The following is a 14,920-nucleotide window of genomic DNA, read 5'->3' on the forward strand; positions in this document are numbered from 1 at the left end:
TATTAATCTTTTATATGAGTGAAGTTTGAAATGTTGGATAAAAGTAATCTTCCTTTTTTTAGTTTGATGTTTGGTTCATACTTGGTCTTATTTATAGAAGTATAAAATAGCTCTAATTATTAAGTGACGTTTGCAGCACAGTACCATGTTTCTCATCTGAAGAGATCTGTTTTCAATGCAGTTTCATTCTACTTCTTATATTCTGATCTAAGATAAGATGATAGTATTGATGAAATTGAAGTTACTTCAATTTCTGTATCTGATTTTTTTCTTTCACTTATAGGAGCATTGGTGGTGGTAGCTTGATTTTTTTGTGTTTTTTAGGGGTAAAAAGACCTGTCGTGAGCATCTACAATGATAGTAGAAAGTTAATCACTGAAGCAAGTTAATGAAGTTGTAGATGTTAACAAGTGATTTTAGAGGATAGACTGCCAGACAATACATAAAAGCCTTTTAATTATATTAGGTAGCTTCTTGGTATATTATTCATTACTTTGCATTTCTGTAACATTGCTTTATCATTGAAATTCTGGACCTTGAATTTAATCATTTTGCACTAATTTATGGTCCAGCTTCAAAGATACAGAATAACACTTTTAAAATTTTATTCCCTCTAACTTATTTTGTCAAATTTACTAAATATCTTAAACTAAGACTTTAAGAAACTATGGCATTCATTAGGTGTCTTTCTTTTAACTTTTCATTTTTTTCATGATATCTTGTCTCTCAGAACCTCTTTGTAGATGTGGGTAGTGTCTTTAAAAAAGGATGAACATTTCAGCTATAGAAGTGTCAGTTTCTTGCTCTTTGCTTGTATGTCCACTGTTTCCTTGATGTCTCTTGGTGGTTGGTCAGTAAATCTGCATATCTTTACCTGTATATATTATAAATAGATATATATATTTTCCAAGCTTAGTGCTTATTTTTTATATAAAAAAACAAAACCTTAAAACAACTCTGATACCCAGAGCACCAAATAGTTTCATAAATTTTGAGTACTAAATTTCATTTGTCTTTATTAATAACTAAGATAGTTTCTTAGTTTCTCCCCAGTCTCTTTATACTCAGGATAAACAGTTCTACCTAGTCGTAAGTCATTCTAACCCAGAGGAAATTAGAAACAATGAAGTAGATAAACATTTAGTTAGCCAGAAGAGTATGAACTACCTGACAGCCTGACAACCAGAGGAGAAAGGGAGGAAAATGTAATCAAATAGAAGAACTTCAAAAAAAGAAGAAAATCATTCTCTAACCATTTTATGCAGGGATTTCCAGCCTCAGAGGGTTTTGCTATATAACAAAGACCTAAGTTACAAATAATAGGCTAATTTAAGATGAGTGTATTCTGGGATGACATGGAGCAATATAATCTATTTGAGATATAGTGACATCAAAACTAGCTCAAACAAAATATTTTAATATTTAATATGTATAATTTAATTGTCAAGAAAATTTACTTAATGTGAGATTCTTCATTCTGCCAAATACACAGGATAATTGAGCTGTCAGTATATAGATTTACAGTATTTTTCAGTTTGTCCCCCACTTTTGCCAATGTAATCTCTGATAAAATCTTAATAAAAACAAAATCAAACAGTTTAGAGTGGGATGGTCTAAACTTTCTAAAGTTGTAGAGTAATTTGAACTTTGAGCTCCATGATTATGTTTCATATATTTGTAAGAAATAAATTATGCTTTCCTCAGATTTCCTTTTAGACAAAATCCAAAAGTAGCATGCTGATCAAAGACTAAAATTGTTTCTGTGCTGTTCTGTTAAATTCAATATGTATTTCCAGGAACATAATCCCCTATAAAGCTCAATCTTAGTGATTCGGGTAAATATTTGTGTATATTTATTTACTCTTAAGGTTTTGAAAGATGTGTTTGGTATGTTTTTGTAGATTTTTCTTTTTGACCAGGCAATTTATCTTTTTTCCATAGTCAGTTGTCAAATATCTCAGGCAAATTTTTGAATAGTAAATTAATTTTAATTCATTTTGTATTAGAATTAGAAACCAGAGGTGACATAGTTAGTGGTAATAGAAAATAAAAATAAATTATGGCATACAACATGCTACGTTTATATCACTTAAAATATTATATACATCCCTCTAATTAGAATTAATTGTAATGAAAATTATATAGTTGTAAATTTTGAATAATTGAATCCTACATGCATTTAAAATGTGTCCAGGTTTCTGCACGTTTTTAAAAAAGGTTTAATATATTAGGGATAAGCACTAAACTTATCATTCTGTGCTATTTCTCTTTAACTACAGACCCTGCTACATGGAAAAACTCAAGACACCTTTCTAAAGGTTTCCTTTATCCATTTGTTTTGGGCCCTTTTTCTATTGTGCCTGCATGTGTGCTTCTATACTCTTTACAGGCTGTGTGCATTTTTTTCTTCCTTTATTATTTGCATATCCACATTTATTGTTGCAGGTTTTAGTGGTTCTTGTTACTTTCTGGCATTTCATTAGAATGCAGGCTTTTTTTGGTGGTGAATGTAATTTATTTTTATTTTTAAAAACATGCTTGTAAAGCTAGGCATCTTTAATGTAAGGTAAATTCAAAACACCCCTTCGATATATAGTACCTGCTTCTGTGAGTTCTGTTCACCTAGATTACTCCAGTCCTCCAATGAGACTTCTTGGAAGAAGGTACTAAGCTTCAAGTAGGTGAGCATTTTACTTGCAAAAAGGATCCAGTTTTACCTTTATTCCACCAAAGAAATTATCTAGTTTTTCCTCAATAAATATTTATTTGAATATCTTATAGTCATTTTTATTTCTATTTCAGGTGGCATTATAAAATCAGTTGTTAAGACATTTAAAACTCTGAATTTGGCAAAAGCAGAATAGCTTGGGGGAGGTAAAGTTAGTTTACCTTTATACAAGTTAGTTCTAGCTTCTCTGTGAAAAAGAACAACACCTGCTCTCTAAGTTTTAGACCACTTGAAACAGTGCCCACAGTGAATATATTGTTCTTTTTTACAGCAAGTGTGGGAGGAACAGGTCTACTGGAAGCTAATGGAGAGTAGCGACTCCGTACTGTGCATATGCTAGGGTTTCCCCACTGCCCCCTATTTAATTTCTTTTCCTGTCTTCAATCCTAAGGGAAAACATAGTGTTGGCTCTGGGTAAAAAAATCACCTTAACAAACAGTACATATAAATTACAGAATAGCTTTATACTTCTGAGAGAGCTCTTTAAAGGACCAATAAATTGTGACTTTATAGGTAACCAACAGGAAACCAAATTTTAAAAAAACAAAATGGATTGAAAAATTAGCTCTTTCATTCACATATGGCTACTTTTTGCCTTGAGTTATGTGTGTAAATGTATTATATATGCTTTTTGCATTACTCAGTAAGAGTCTTAATTTTTCTTTTAAGCCATTAGTTTAATTGAGTACTTTCATCAGTTAAACTGCTTTTATGTGTAAGATATTTAAAAGTAAAGAATATGCTTTTACTATAATGGAACGTAAAATATGAAGAGAAGTGAACAATTTTATTCATAAAATCTAGATTTCAAATGGTGGGAAGACCCGTGAGCAACTCTATCTGAAATTAGTTATGTTTTTGAGATACATGATACAATTTTTAAAATGTGAAAGTATAATTTAGCAGATCTTAAAATACTTGTTAACTTGTAGTTAGTGGCAAAATAGGAACAAATAATACCGTGTTGCCTTTTTAAATCCCTAACTAAAGATAAAAAGTAATTACCATAGTTTCCAATAAATGGAACTTTTCTTTTTCCAGGGGTTGAAGCAGAAGAATGGGGAAAATTTCTTCACACCAAAAATAAGGTAACGACACAAGGACATTTGAAGAAATAACATGCTGAGATCAATTTTTGTACAAGTAGCTGATAATTTAGTTTCTTATCATTGGCAATGTGGCATGTTATCTCAAAGCAACTGCTCCTTGCGAAATAAAGCTTATCTTAGTAACATTTCTAACCACAGTAGTTTATTTGGAAAACACTTTAGGTTGAGCCCTATTGTCTCTAATTTGGAGGTTCTTTTTCATTTTATTTTTAAATAATTATAGTTGACAGACAATATTGTGTTAGTTTCATGCATACAATATAGTGATTAGACATTTATGTACCTTATGACGTGATCACCACGATCAGTCTAGTACCCACCTGGCACCATACATAGTTTACAATATTATTGACTATATTCCCTATGCTGTGTTTTATATCCCTGTGACTATTTTTATATGGAGATTTTTAACTGCTGTGGGATTAGGCATCCTTCAAAAGCTCATATAAACTATGATTCCTTGACTCAGAAAATATATGTATATATTAGAATTTGTTTACTAATTCTCTGAAGCAGATCCATAGACATCCTTGAAATTTATCAACCATCCCACTTAAGAACTTTTGATATTGTTTTGAATATCATGCTTTTTTGTTTCAATAATTTTTAGCTTTACACGGATTTTGATGAAATTCGACAAGAAATTGAAAATGAAACAGAAAGGATTTCAGGAAATAATAAGGTAAGCATCTTTTTAGAGCTGAAAAGTATAAACATCAGTAAATGTATTGACAGTTTTCTGTATGTAATGTGTGGTGAATACTGTAAATTCATAATCCTGGTGTATGAAATTAATGGAGTATTTTCATAAGTATATAAAAACTTAACATCCCTTTTGTTTCTTAGAACTCATATATTATCAGATATTTCATTTAGATGTTTATTCTTGATCTTGTGATATACATACCACTATTATATAATTTTTCTATTTAATACTACAATAAATTATCTTTTTCTCATGGATTGATTATAATCTAGTTCAAGAAGCATTAAATAACTTATGAGATACATATATTTTGAAGAGCTCTCTTTCTTACCTCAGTAAGGCTCAATTTACTTATGAATGCAAAGAGAGAAATTAAGTATTTTTATTTCAGTGAATACGAAAGGTGAAGTTGGCCCCTGAGCAGGAGTTAGTGGGGGCACTGACTGACCATCAGCACAGTGGAAAATCCTCTTATAACTTCATTTAGCCCTCTGCATACACGGATTCTCAACTGAGGAGTTGACCCTTAAAAAACACGGGTTTGAATATATGGTCAATTGAAAAAAATCCACATGTGGGTGGAACAAGGCGGTTCAAAACTGTGTTGTTGAGGAGTCAACTGTAATGTTAACAACTGAATTATTTTCTTGTTTTCTAACATTGTGAGAATTTAAGATAAATTAGGTGTCTAAGATACCATTAATAGTGACACCCCCCAGGCAGTATCAAACTGCTTCCATTAAATGTTTGTTTTCTCTCTCTCCTTTATTCCTCTTACCTTTCTCTTTGCGCTCTTTTTGTTTTTACCTCCATCCTGTATTATCCGGAGGCACATTTATGAGTAATCTCACAGGTGGGCCCCAGTCTAGTACTAATATTCAACAAAGATTTATTGAGCCCTTTAACTTACCAGATACTGTGCTGGAGAGCTTATTTCTTGACAAAAAAACATTCCGAGAGGGATGTTAATTATTTATGCCTGTTCTGGATATTTGTCTCTTTTAGTGGTTGATTAAGCTTTGTTCGTTATTGAACTCTGGGCTGGTAACCTTTGAGTTACTGCTACTGCTGCCATACTTCCCTGAATTTCTAACAATTGTGTTGTACAGAAGAGGAAGAAAAAGTGCCAGGAAACTAAATTAGCTTATCCTCAGTCCTGTAATTATATCAGGGATAATTTGGACTTTGGGGATGTTATTAATCATAACATCAGTCTTAATTGTCTCTCCTGCAATCCCCATGGATTTGTTGAACTCAGAAATTGGTGGTAATTTTACACAGTATTAGAATTTAGAGTGGATGTGATTGGTGATTCATAAAGAAAAGTTTTTAGAATGTCATGAAAGATTGAGTTTATGTACATACAAGATGTTTAATTTATGGTGGGGATATGATATACTTACCTAGTAGGTTTTCTCATCCATAGTGTCCAAAAGATGAGAAGTTCCCTACCCCCAAATCTATGAAATATCTTTCCTAAATCATGTTTGTAATGAAGTACATGATAAAAGAAGTTAATTTTACATGTGTAAATATTTAAATGATTTCATATGCCTAACATAAAGCCTTGAAGGATTTAAAATGTCTATGAGATTGGAGTTGTAAAAGCTTTTGGACAAATCTTTGTATTGGACATGATAAGGGAATGCCTAAGAAATATACAGCTGAGGTAGATATACTGAATATCAACATATAACGACTTTGGAACTTTAGAGTATTTAAAAATAGGCAAGTAATTTAGAGTAATCTAATACAGCAAATGTAATTGTATAGAGAATTCAGAGTAAAGGATTTTGCAAAAAAGCTCTCTTGTAAATTAGAATTTTCAGTGGGTTAGTGAAGGAAGATATAATATAAAGTGGATAAATAGATGAGAGGACATCTTAAAGGATAAAGAAGAGCATGTAAAAAGACAAGTTATGAACATTACTACATGTGTGTCTTTTTACATGGAGCTGACTCAACTCTAAAATTTGTAGAGGGCCAGTGGTGAAGAGGAAGGAGTCTAGGGGAGAGAAAATATGGGTATCTCTGACTATCCATATTCTTTCTATTTAGAGATTTGGAGATCCAGATAAATTTTCTGAGGAATCTCTTAATATATACTCTTGGCACTTGATATTCAAAGATTAGGAACCAAATTGATTTGGATAACTTGTTACTCTCTGACTCCCAAGATTAGGAACCAAATTGATTTGGATAACTTGTTACTCTCTGAACTCAAGAACCTCATAAATTTGAATATTGTTATATTATTCTTTTGTATCATACTAAGTCTGTTAAACATAGAAATGGTACCTGCTTAGAATCAAGAGAAAAGAATGTGAAGTAATACAAGGGAAATATATTGTATATATTAATGGTATAGGGTTTGATAGAATTATAACCTGCTGTATGCCTGGTTTCCTTACTTTCCATGTGTTTTGTTTCTTGAAATGTTTTGATTGTGATTGTTTCTTGAAAGGTTTTGATTATTGAAATGTTTTAGGGATCATGGTTTAATTTAATATATTTAAAAGCCCCTAATGTCTGTCTACGTGAAATGAGGTTTATTTTAGTTTTTTATATTTCATTGAAATTTCAATGTGATTTTAATATGGTATTTTAAAACTTATTTTTAGGGAGTAAGCCCCGAACCAATTCATCTTAAGATTTTTTCACCCAACGTTGTCAATCTGACACTTGTGGATTTGCCAGGAATGACCAAGGTAAAGAATACTTGTTACTGATTGTGGATTTGGTCATGTTAGTTTTCACTTGAACAAATGTGGTTTTTCCTTAACTTCATAGGAGAATGATTTAGTCAGATTTTTTTTTTTTTTTTTTTTTTTTTTTTTTTTTTGCAATCAATTCGATCAGTTAGCAGCGTTTGACATGGTTGAGCCCATCTTCCTTGAAACACTTTTCTTCTTTGGCTTCTGGGATACCATATGCTACAGGTTTGTCTCCAATCTCACTGGCCACTCCTTAAAGTCTCTTGATGGTTCCTTATCTTCCCAGTGTCTAAACAGTGAGTGTCCCAGAGCTCAGTTTTTGGACGTCTTGTCCAGGGGGTACTTAGTTAGCCCCTTGATGATTTCTTCCAATCTTATGAGTTTCAATACATGGATGCCTGTGTGCTGACAGTATTCAAGTATCGCCAGACTTTATATCTATCTCCAGACTTGTATATCCAACTTGTATATCCAAGTGTCTACTTGGCATACACACTTTAAAGTCTCATAGACACTTCAAACTTGATGTGTGTAATACCACATTCCTGACCTATCTATTCCCTCGACCTGACTTGATCCCTCTGTAGTCTTCCCCGTCTCAGTAAACGGTAACTCTGTTCTACCAATTGCTTAGCCAGAAAGTTTGTGGTCGTCCTTGGCACTTGTCTCTCACTCTGCTTCCTCTTGTCAGCAAATCCTCTTGGCTCTCCTCACCTTTAAAATATGTCCAGAACTCTATCATGTCTCACACATTCATAGCTACCATCCTGATCTAGCCACTATCATCTCAGCTGAATTACCGAGAACACTTCCTAACAGGTCTTCCTTATAATCTATTTTTAACTAAGCAGCTAGAGTGATGCTACTAAAGTGAAAATTACATTGTCATTCCTTGGCTCAAAATCTCTCCAGTGCTTCCCATTTCACTCAGAGTAAAAGCTTAACTTCTTGAATAGATCTAAAGCAGGGGTGTCCAAACTGCGGCCCGCGGCCAACTGCGGCCCTCAATCCATTGTTAATTGGCCCGCAGCAAATTCCAAAAATATATTTAGTTTACTTAAATAAACCAGGTGAGGCAATACGTACTTCTCCTCGAGTGAGTGGCCCGGCTATTTGTGTATTTTACCGCATATGGCCCTTGATGAAAAACGTTGAAAAAAGTTTGGACACCCCTGATCTAAAGTATCTACTTGATTTGTCCCTATTACTCTTCTCCTAACTCCTCCTGCTCTAGCCTTCTGCACTTATTCATTTTTCTGGGATGTTCTTCCCCCAGATATCTGCATGTATCTCCCTTATCTCCTTCAGTTTCTGTTCATTCTCTCAAATGTCATAATCTGAGTGAGGTCTTCCCTGAATACTCTATTTAAAAGCACAGTCCAATTTAAAATAATAACTTAAAAGTACAACCTTCTCTCTATTCTATAGCCTCCTGTTCTGCTTTATTTTTTCCATAGCCCTACCACTACCTAGATAATATGTTTATTTATTATCTGCTTTTCAGACTAAAATACAAATTCTATAAAGACAGGAATTTTGGTCTTTTTTTAATTCACAACTGTGATATAATCTGTCATGTATAATAATGTCTGGAATATAGTAGGCTGCCAATAAATACTTGCTAATTGAATGAATGAATTTGTCTCTAGGTAATTAACATTGACCAATCCTTAATATGGTAAAGTTGGTATTTGCAAGAGTTACATTTTTAGACTTTCACATGCTACAAATTCATATATGCTACTGTAGTTCATAATTTCTTCATTTTAACTATTTGTAAATGGAGTAATATCTATAATCTGTGGATTAAATGGGGGGAAAGCTGTGTTGATTTTTATTACTAGCTCCTTGCTCATCTGTTTGGTTCAGGTGCCTGTAGGCGATCAGCCCAAGGATATTGAGCTTCAAATCAGAGAGCTCATTCTTCGGTTCATCAGTAATCCAAATTCCATTATTCTTGCTGTCACTGCTGCTAATACAGATATGGCAACATCAGAGGCACTTAAAATTTCGAGAGAGGTAGATCCAGATGGTAAGTCCAGATGTTAATATTTAATGAGATGCTTGGTTAACAATGGCAAATCTATACTCAAGGAAGGAATTTTTATTTTTAATAGTAGTTCTAGCTGCTAATACAGATTTTTAAAATAATGCTTTCCTATTTTGCTTATGTTTCAAGTAGACATTCTGATGGAAAATAAAATTTTAATGGATAAATTGCTATATAGGTTATGGAAAAATACTTCACTATAATGTCTGTATTTGTAATGGTTACCTAATGATTTAAAAATAATAAGATGGCTTTGCAATATGAGTTTCTTGTTATGATTTAGGTTTTTGAATGGCTGACTTCTTGATTTTGAATAATTAACTCACAGTACATAATCATTATAGGTTATGTTTTAGTAGATTAGTACATTTAGTAGATTTAATACATTCTACAGAGGTAGAAAACCTCATTTAGACATGCTCAAAGCAGAGGAAATTCTTAGAAATAAAGTTAAAATCCTTTTATGAAGATTCATAACCCCAAGGATTCATACTGTGGGTCAGTGTATACTTGGCTAATGTTGCAGTGTACATCTCTTAGAATATACAGTGCCAGCTTGTAAGAGACTAGTTATTGCTGCTAATGTATGCTTTGCTTCATACAGGAGCCATTTTTTAAAAAATGTCTTAGTATTTGGCGGGGGTCTGTGGGCTCTGTCATGTTTCTTTTTTCTTGCTTTGAAGAATTTCAAATTAAAATTTGGTAGGAAATGTTACTGCTAAGACTGCTAATTAAAATTCCCATAAACAGGGTCATTAATTTTTTTATTTCAAGTTTTTAAGAAGTTTTTTACTATGTGAGTAATTAATGTTCATTTTAGATTAAAAAGATAAAGTATATCAAAAGATTTAAATTTTAAAGTAAGCTGTTAAGCATTTTATATGCATTAATTAAATTTTAAACAGACCTTTTGATTTAGATTAAAAAGATAAAGTATATCAAAAGATTTAAATTTTAAAGTAAGCTGTTAAGCATTTTATATGCATTAATTAAATTTTAAACAGACCTTTTGAGCCATAAATATCATACTTTGGATCTAATAATCTGACTCTCATAATATATTATAAGGAAATAATGAAATATTATTTATAGTATCAAAAAGTAAAATCAATATGTGGCACGCAGGAATGATTAAGTAAATTAAGATAATAGAATATGAAATCATTAAAAAGGGTGGTTTTGTAGATTTGGAGCAATTTAAAAAAAATGCTTGTAATTGAAAAATACCATATGTGAAATTGAACACTATGCAGAGCAGCTGGAAGTCACACACTGCTGATGGGAATGGTACAGCCACTTTGGGAAACAGTTTGTCAGTTCTACTCCTAGGTTTTTACCCATGTTAAATGAAAACCTATATTCATATGCAAACGTATATGCAAATATCTATAGTAGCTTTATTTGTAATCTCCTAAAACTGGAAGCAACTCAGATGTTTCTCAAATGGGGAATGGATAACCAAACCATAGTACATCATCCATACCATGAAATACCATTCAATAATAAAAAGGAGTGAATAATTGAAATATATGCAACATTGATGACTCTCACATACATTATGCCAAGTGAAAGAAGCCAGATTCAAAAAGTTATGCATACGATTTCATTTATATGACATTATGGAAAAGGCAAAGTTAGGATGGAAAATGAGTTTGATTAGGTAGTACAAGAAAATTGGGGGGAGGGTAATGGAACTGTTTTGTCTTGACGTGGTAGTGACATAACTTTGCATTTGTCAAAACTCAGAACTATACACCAGTAAAAAATAAATTTAAACAAATTTTTAAATGCTTATTAAAAAGTTAGCCCTAAAACTTAATAAAAAATTGTATGTGAAAATTTTTTTAAATGTACATGATGATACAAAATGAGTACAAAATGAGTTTTTAAAAGTATGTGTAAGCTGGGGGATGAGGGTGAGGGGGATCAAATGTATGGTGATGGAAGGGGAGCTGACTCTGGGTGGTGAACACACAGTGTGATTTATGGATGATGTGATACAGAATTGCACACCTGAAATCTATGTAATTTTACTAACAATTGTCACCCCAATAAATTAAAAAAAAAAAAAAAAGTATGTGTAAGCAAAGGTGAGAAAAGCATTACCAAAGTGATGACAAGAGGTCATGTTAGGCAGGATTATAGATGAGGGTTTTCCTTTATTAATACTTAATAGCTTTTCTTAATGGGTCGTTTTCTTTTCTTTTTTGCGTTTGCCAGGTCGTAGAACCCTAGCTGTAATCACTAAACTTGATCTCATGGATGCGGGTACTGACGCCATGGATGTGTTAATGGGAAGGGTTATACCAGTGAAACTTGGAATAATTGGAGTCGTTAACAGGTTAGCAACCAAGAATGGGATAAGAACTGCAGCATTCTCATTTCAAAGCAAAGCTGGATTTTTACAATCAGTATGACATGGGATAGTTTCCCTATTTTCCCCTCTTACTATAAGCTTGGTATTGTTCAAGAATTCATTGCTCTAAAGGGAGAAAAGGGATTCATGAAAGCCTCCTATAGATGTTTTTAATGGAAAATGTTTCTAAAGTAAACCATGTCATGAAATGGAAGAAAATTTAATAGCTGGGGTTGAAAAGTTCCTGCCTATTATGTATGAGGAGGGCACTGGATAAGGGGAAAAAGTATGATATAATTTGCACCCAATCAAGAAAGAGTTTGTTAAGGTGGTAGGACTTTAATAGATTGGTTTATCCCCTAGCATTGGTGATTTTATGTAATTGTCAGGATGTGACTTGGAGAAATTTTATGCAAGGTATCCTAATTATAAATAACTGGTATTAAAAATTTTGGAAAGGAAACTAATTACTATTGAGTGTCTAATTATGTTTTAGACACTCTACTGTGAGCATTTGGCAAATGGTATCTCTCTGAACCCTTACAACATCCCTGTGAGGTAGGTATTGATGTCAATTTTATAATCAGAAAATCCAACTCCCACATTTACCAAAGTCACATGGCCGGTGAAAGCAGAGCCAGATTCACATGAAGATCCCTCTAGTCCAAAGCATTTGTAAAGTAGGAAGCACTAAAATTATCATGAGATCTGGGTTCTAGTCCTGTTTTGTCCACAAACTAGATATGATGTGGGTTTACATGATACCTAACATCTTTGGATCTCAGACCTTTTACCATGAAAATGTTTTTACTACGTGGTATCTAAGATCCATTACAGTTGTCTACTTCTGTTCATATGCCCTTCCACCTCACCCTGACTCCAACTTGCTTTTTAAATTCCCACTATTTCTCTTTCCAGGGAAGGAGGTTGTATAAAACTGTTTGTTGTATTTGTAGATGACTATTCTTCGAGTTAACTTAATTATTCTGGTAGAAATTAGTGGCCTGTCCGTGGATAAAAATAGAGTTGATTAAGACACACATTTTTTTTTACCTTTCCATCCCTGGTCTGTAAAGAGTACTGCTTTGATGGTGTGGTAATGTTAATGATGAGGCCTAAACTATTTAGGCTTTACTTACTTATAAGTCTTATAGTTTGAATCTTGGCTGAACTACTTCATATGTGACCTTTGGTAAGTTGGTTAATCTCCCTGGGCTTCCATTCCTTTGTTGTAAAATGGGCTAATGCCTATCATACAGAATTATTGTGAGAATTAAACAATCCGTGTCAGGCATTATGAACACAATGCCTGGTGCTGCTATCATCATTATCATCACCATCATCACCATCATCATCCAAGGTACATTGAGGACCACAGTTGACTTCGGCTGAACATTTTCAAAAATTTTTCATCCTTAGGAGTCAGCTAGATATTAATAATAAGAAGAGTGTAACTGATTCAATCCGTGATGAATATGGTTTTCTTCAAAAGAAATACCCATCTCTGGCTAATAGAAATGGAACAAAGTATCTTGCTAGGACTCTAAACAGGTAACATTTTTTACCTCTTGGAAAATGAGATGTTTTTGGCTTGCCAATAAGTATCTGAGACCTTTCACTTTTAGTTCCTTACATTTTCATAATGTTCTTTCATGTATAACTTCACTTTTTCTTTCTTGTACAGTAGGTTCTTGTAATGCAGATGGTCTATTTTTATTGGGGTGGTTGGCATTAAATCATGTAGTCTAGAAATGCTAAACGTGGATTTTAAAAGGTCTTAGTTATGAAATTCTTGATAGTCAGTTTACTTTTGATGACAGAATTAGATAGCAGATGACTTCATTTCTACTTTGTATTTTAGGCACTGAATTAAAATTTATAATTTCCATATAATCTATCCTAATTTAGCATGTCTTCTGTTCCTATTCATAAAAATAATTTAAGCTATGTATCTTGAATTCTGAATATCCACTGATGGTAGAGAGACTGGAAGACCTTTCTAGGTAATTTATAAATGACTGAAGTGAAAACTGTTTTCTCTTACTTTTGTCTTATTCCCTAAATAACTAAAAAGCTGGATGGACTTGGATCGTAAGATTTTCATTATGCTGAGTACCCATCGTAAAAGATAAGTCAGGAATCAAAATCATGTAGGTAAAATTGGATTGAGTAGCTTACTTTCTTTGAGGTAATTACAATAATTTAAAATAATTTTTTTCAATTTACATTTGAAAGTTCTCTAGCAGTTGCTACAGTTTGATGGGTAAAGGCAAATTTAAAGAGCATTGACCAAGACAGTTTCCTTCCTGTCATTATTTTTCAGACTTAAGTATTTACCTCTAGTCCAAGATTGCATCATTTCTTGCCAGGACAAATTATTTGGCTGGTTTCCCCGTTATTTTCATTTTTAAAATTTGACCTGTTTGGGTCTTCAAAATGCACAATTTTACTCTAAAATTCTTCCTGTATAACCTTTGTTAGATTACTGATGCATCACATCAGAGACTGCTTACCGGAGTTGAAAACCAGAATAAATGTTCTAGCTGCTCAATACCAGTCTCTTCTAAATAGCTATGGTGAACCTGTGGATGATAAAAGTGCTACTTTACTCCAGCTTATTACCAAATTTGCCACAGAATATTGTAACACTATTGAAGGCACTGCAAAATATATTGAAACTTCAGAGCTGTAAGTAAGAAATTTCTCTATCCATTTGGCTGCTTGGATTGATAGGTTACTTTATCTTTTGTTACGGGAAAAAGATATTCCAAGATCATCTGATCGTGATTTTATTACCTGTAAAACAGGAATATCATTTGTAGAAATGATAGAATGATATCTGATATATGTGTAAAAACACTTTATAAACTATGTAAAGCATTGTGAAAATTTCAGGGTTTTTTCCCTTTTTTCACAAGACTTTAATTGGTAAGCATTTAAGAATATTTCATAATTTAACTTTGAAAATGCTTGTGTCTTTTTAAATTAATTTTAATTTTAATTTTTTTAGAAAATGCTTGTTCTTTAATATAACAGTATAATTGTTCTTCATAAAAATAAGAAAATATAGATAAGAAAAAAGAATAAAGCATAAGAACAAAATTACTCTTAATTTCATCATCCAGGAATAATCCCTGATAACTCTGGCAGTAACCTGGACATTTTTCTTTGCATTTATAAAGCATCAATATGTCTGTGTTACATCTTTGAAAATCAGATGCTATACATGCTCTTTTGGAATCATTTCTTTAATATGT

General features: G+C 32.6%; 1 protein-coding gene across 8 annotated transcripts in view; it reads left to right on the top strand.

Moving 5' to 3' along the window:
• DNM1L (dynamin 1 like) overlaps positions 1-14,920 on the top strand; it is a 51,761-nt gene that overhangs the window by 25,776 nt on the left and 11,065 nt on the right. For 4 of the 8 annotated variants that reach the window (XM_033116397.1, XM_033116398.1, XM_033116403.1 and 1 more), the window contains exons 3-10: positions 2,280-2,318; positions 3,770-3,816; positions 4,448-4,519; positions 7,165-7,251; positions 9,127-9,289; positions 11,528-11,648; positions 13,083-13,214; positions 14,145-14,351. In XM_033116397.1, the coding sequence (XP_032972288.1) occupies positions 2,280-2,318; positions 3,770-3,816; positions 4,448-4,519; positions 7,165-7,251; positions 9,127-9,289; positions 11,528-11,648; positions 13,083-13,214; positions 14,145-14,351 (868 nt within the window). The remainder of the gene's footprint in view (positions 1-2,279; positions 2,319-3,769; positions 3,817-4,447; positions 4,520-7,164; positions 7,252-9,126; positions 9,290-11,527; positions 11,649-13,082; positions 13,215-14,144; positions 14,352-14,920) is intronic. The other 4 variants (XM_033116401.1, XM_033116404.1, XM_033116405.1 and 1 more) reach the window with 1 other exon arrangement.

Source organism: Rhinolophus ferrumequinum, chromosome 10, assembly GCF_004115265.2.
Source record: "Rhinolophus ferrumequinum isolate MPI-CBG mRhiFer1 chromosome 10, mRhiFer1_v1.p, whole genome shotgun sequence".
NCBI classification, from domain to species: domain Eukaryota; kingdom Metazoa; phylum Chordata; class Mammalia; order Chiroptera; family Rhinolophidae; genus Rhinolophus; species Rhinolophus ferrumequinum.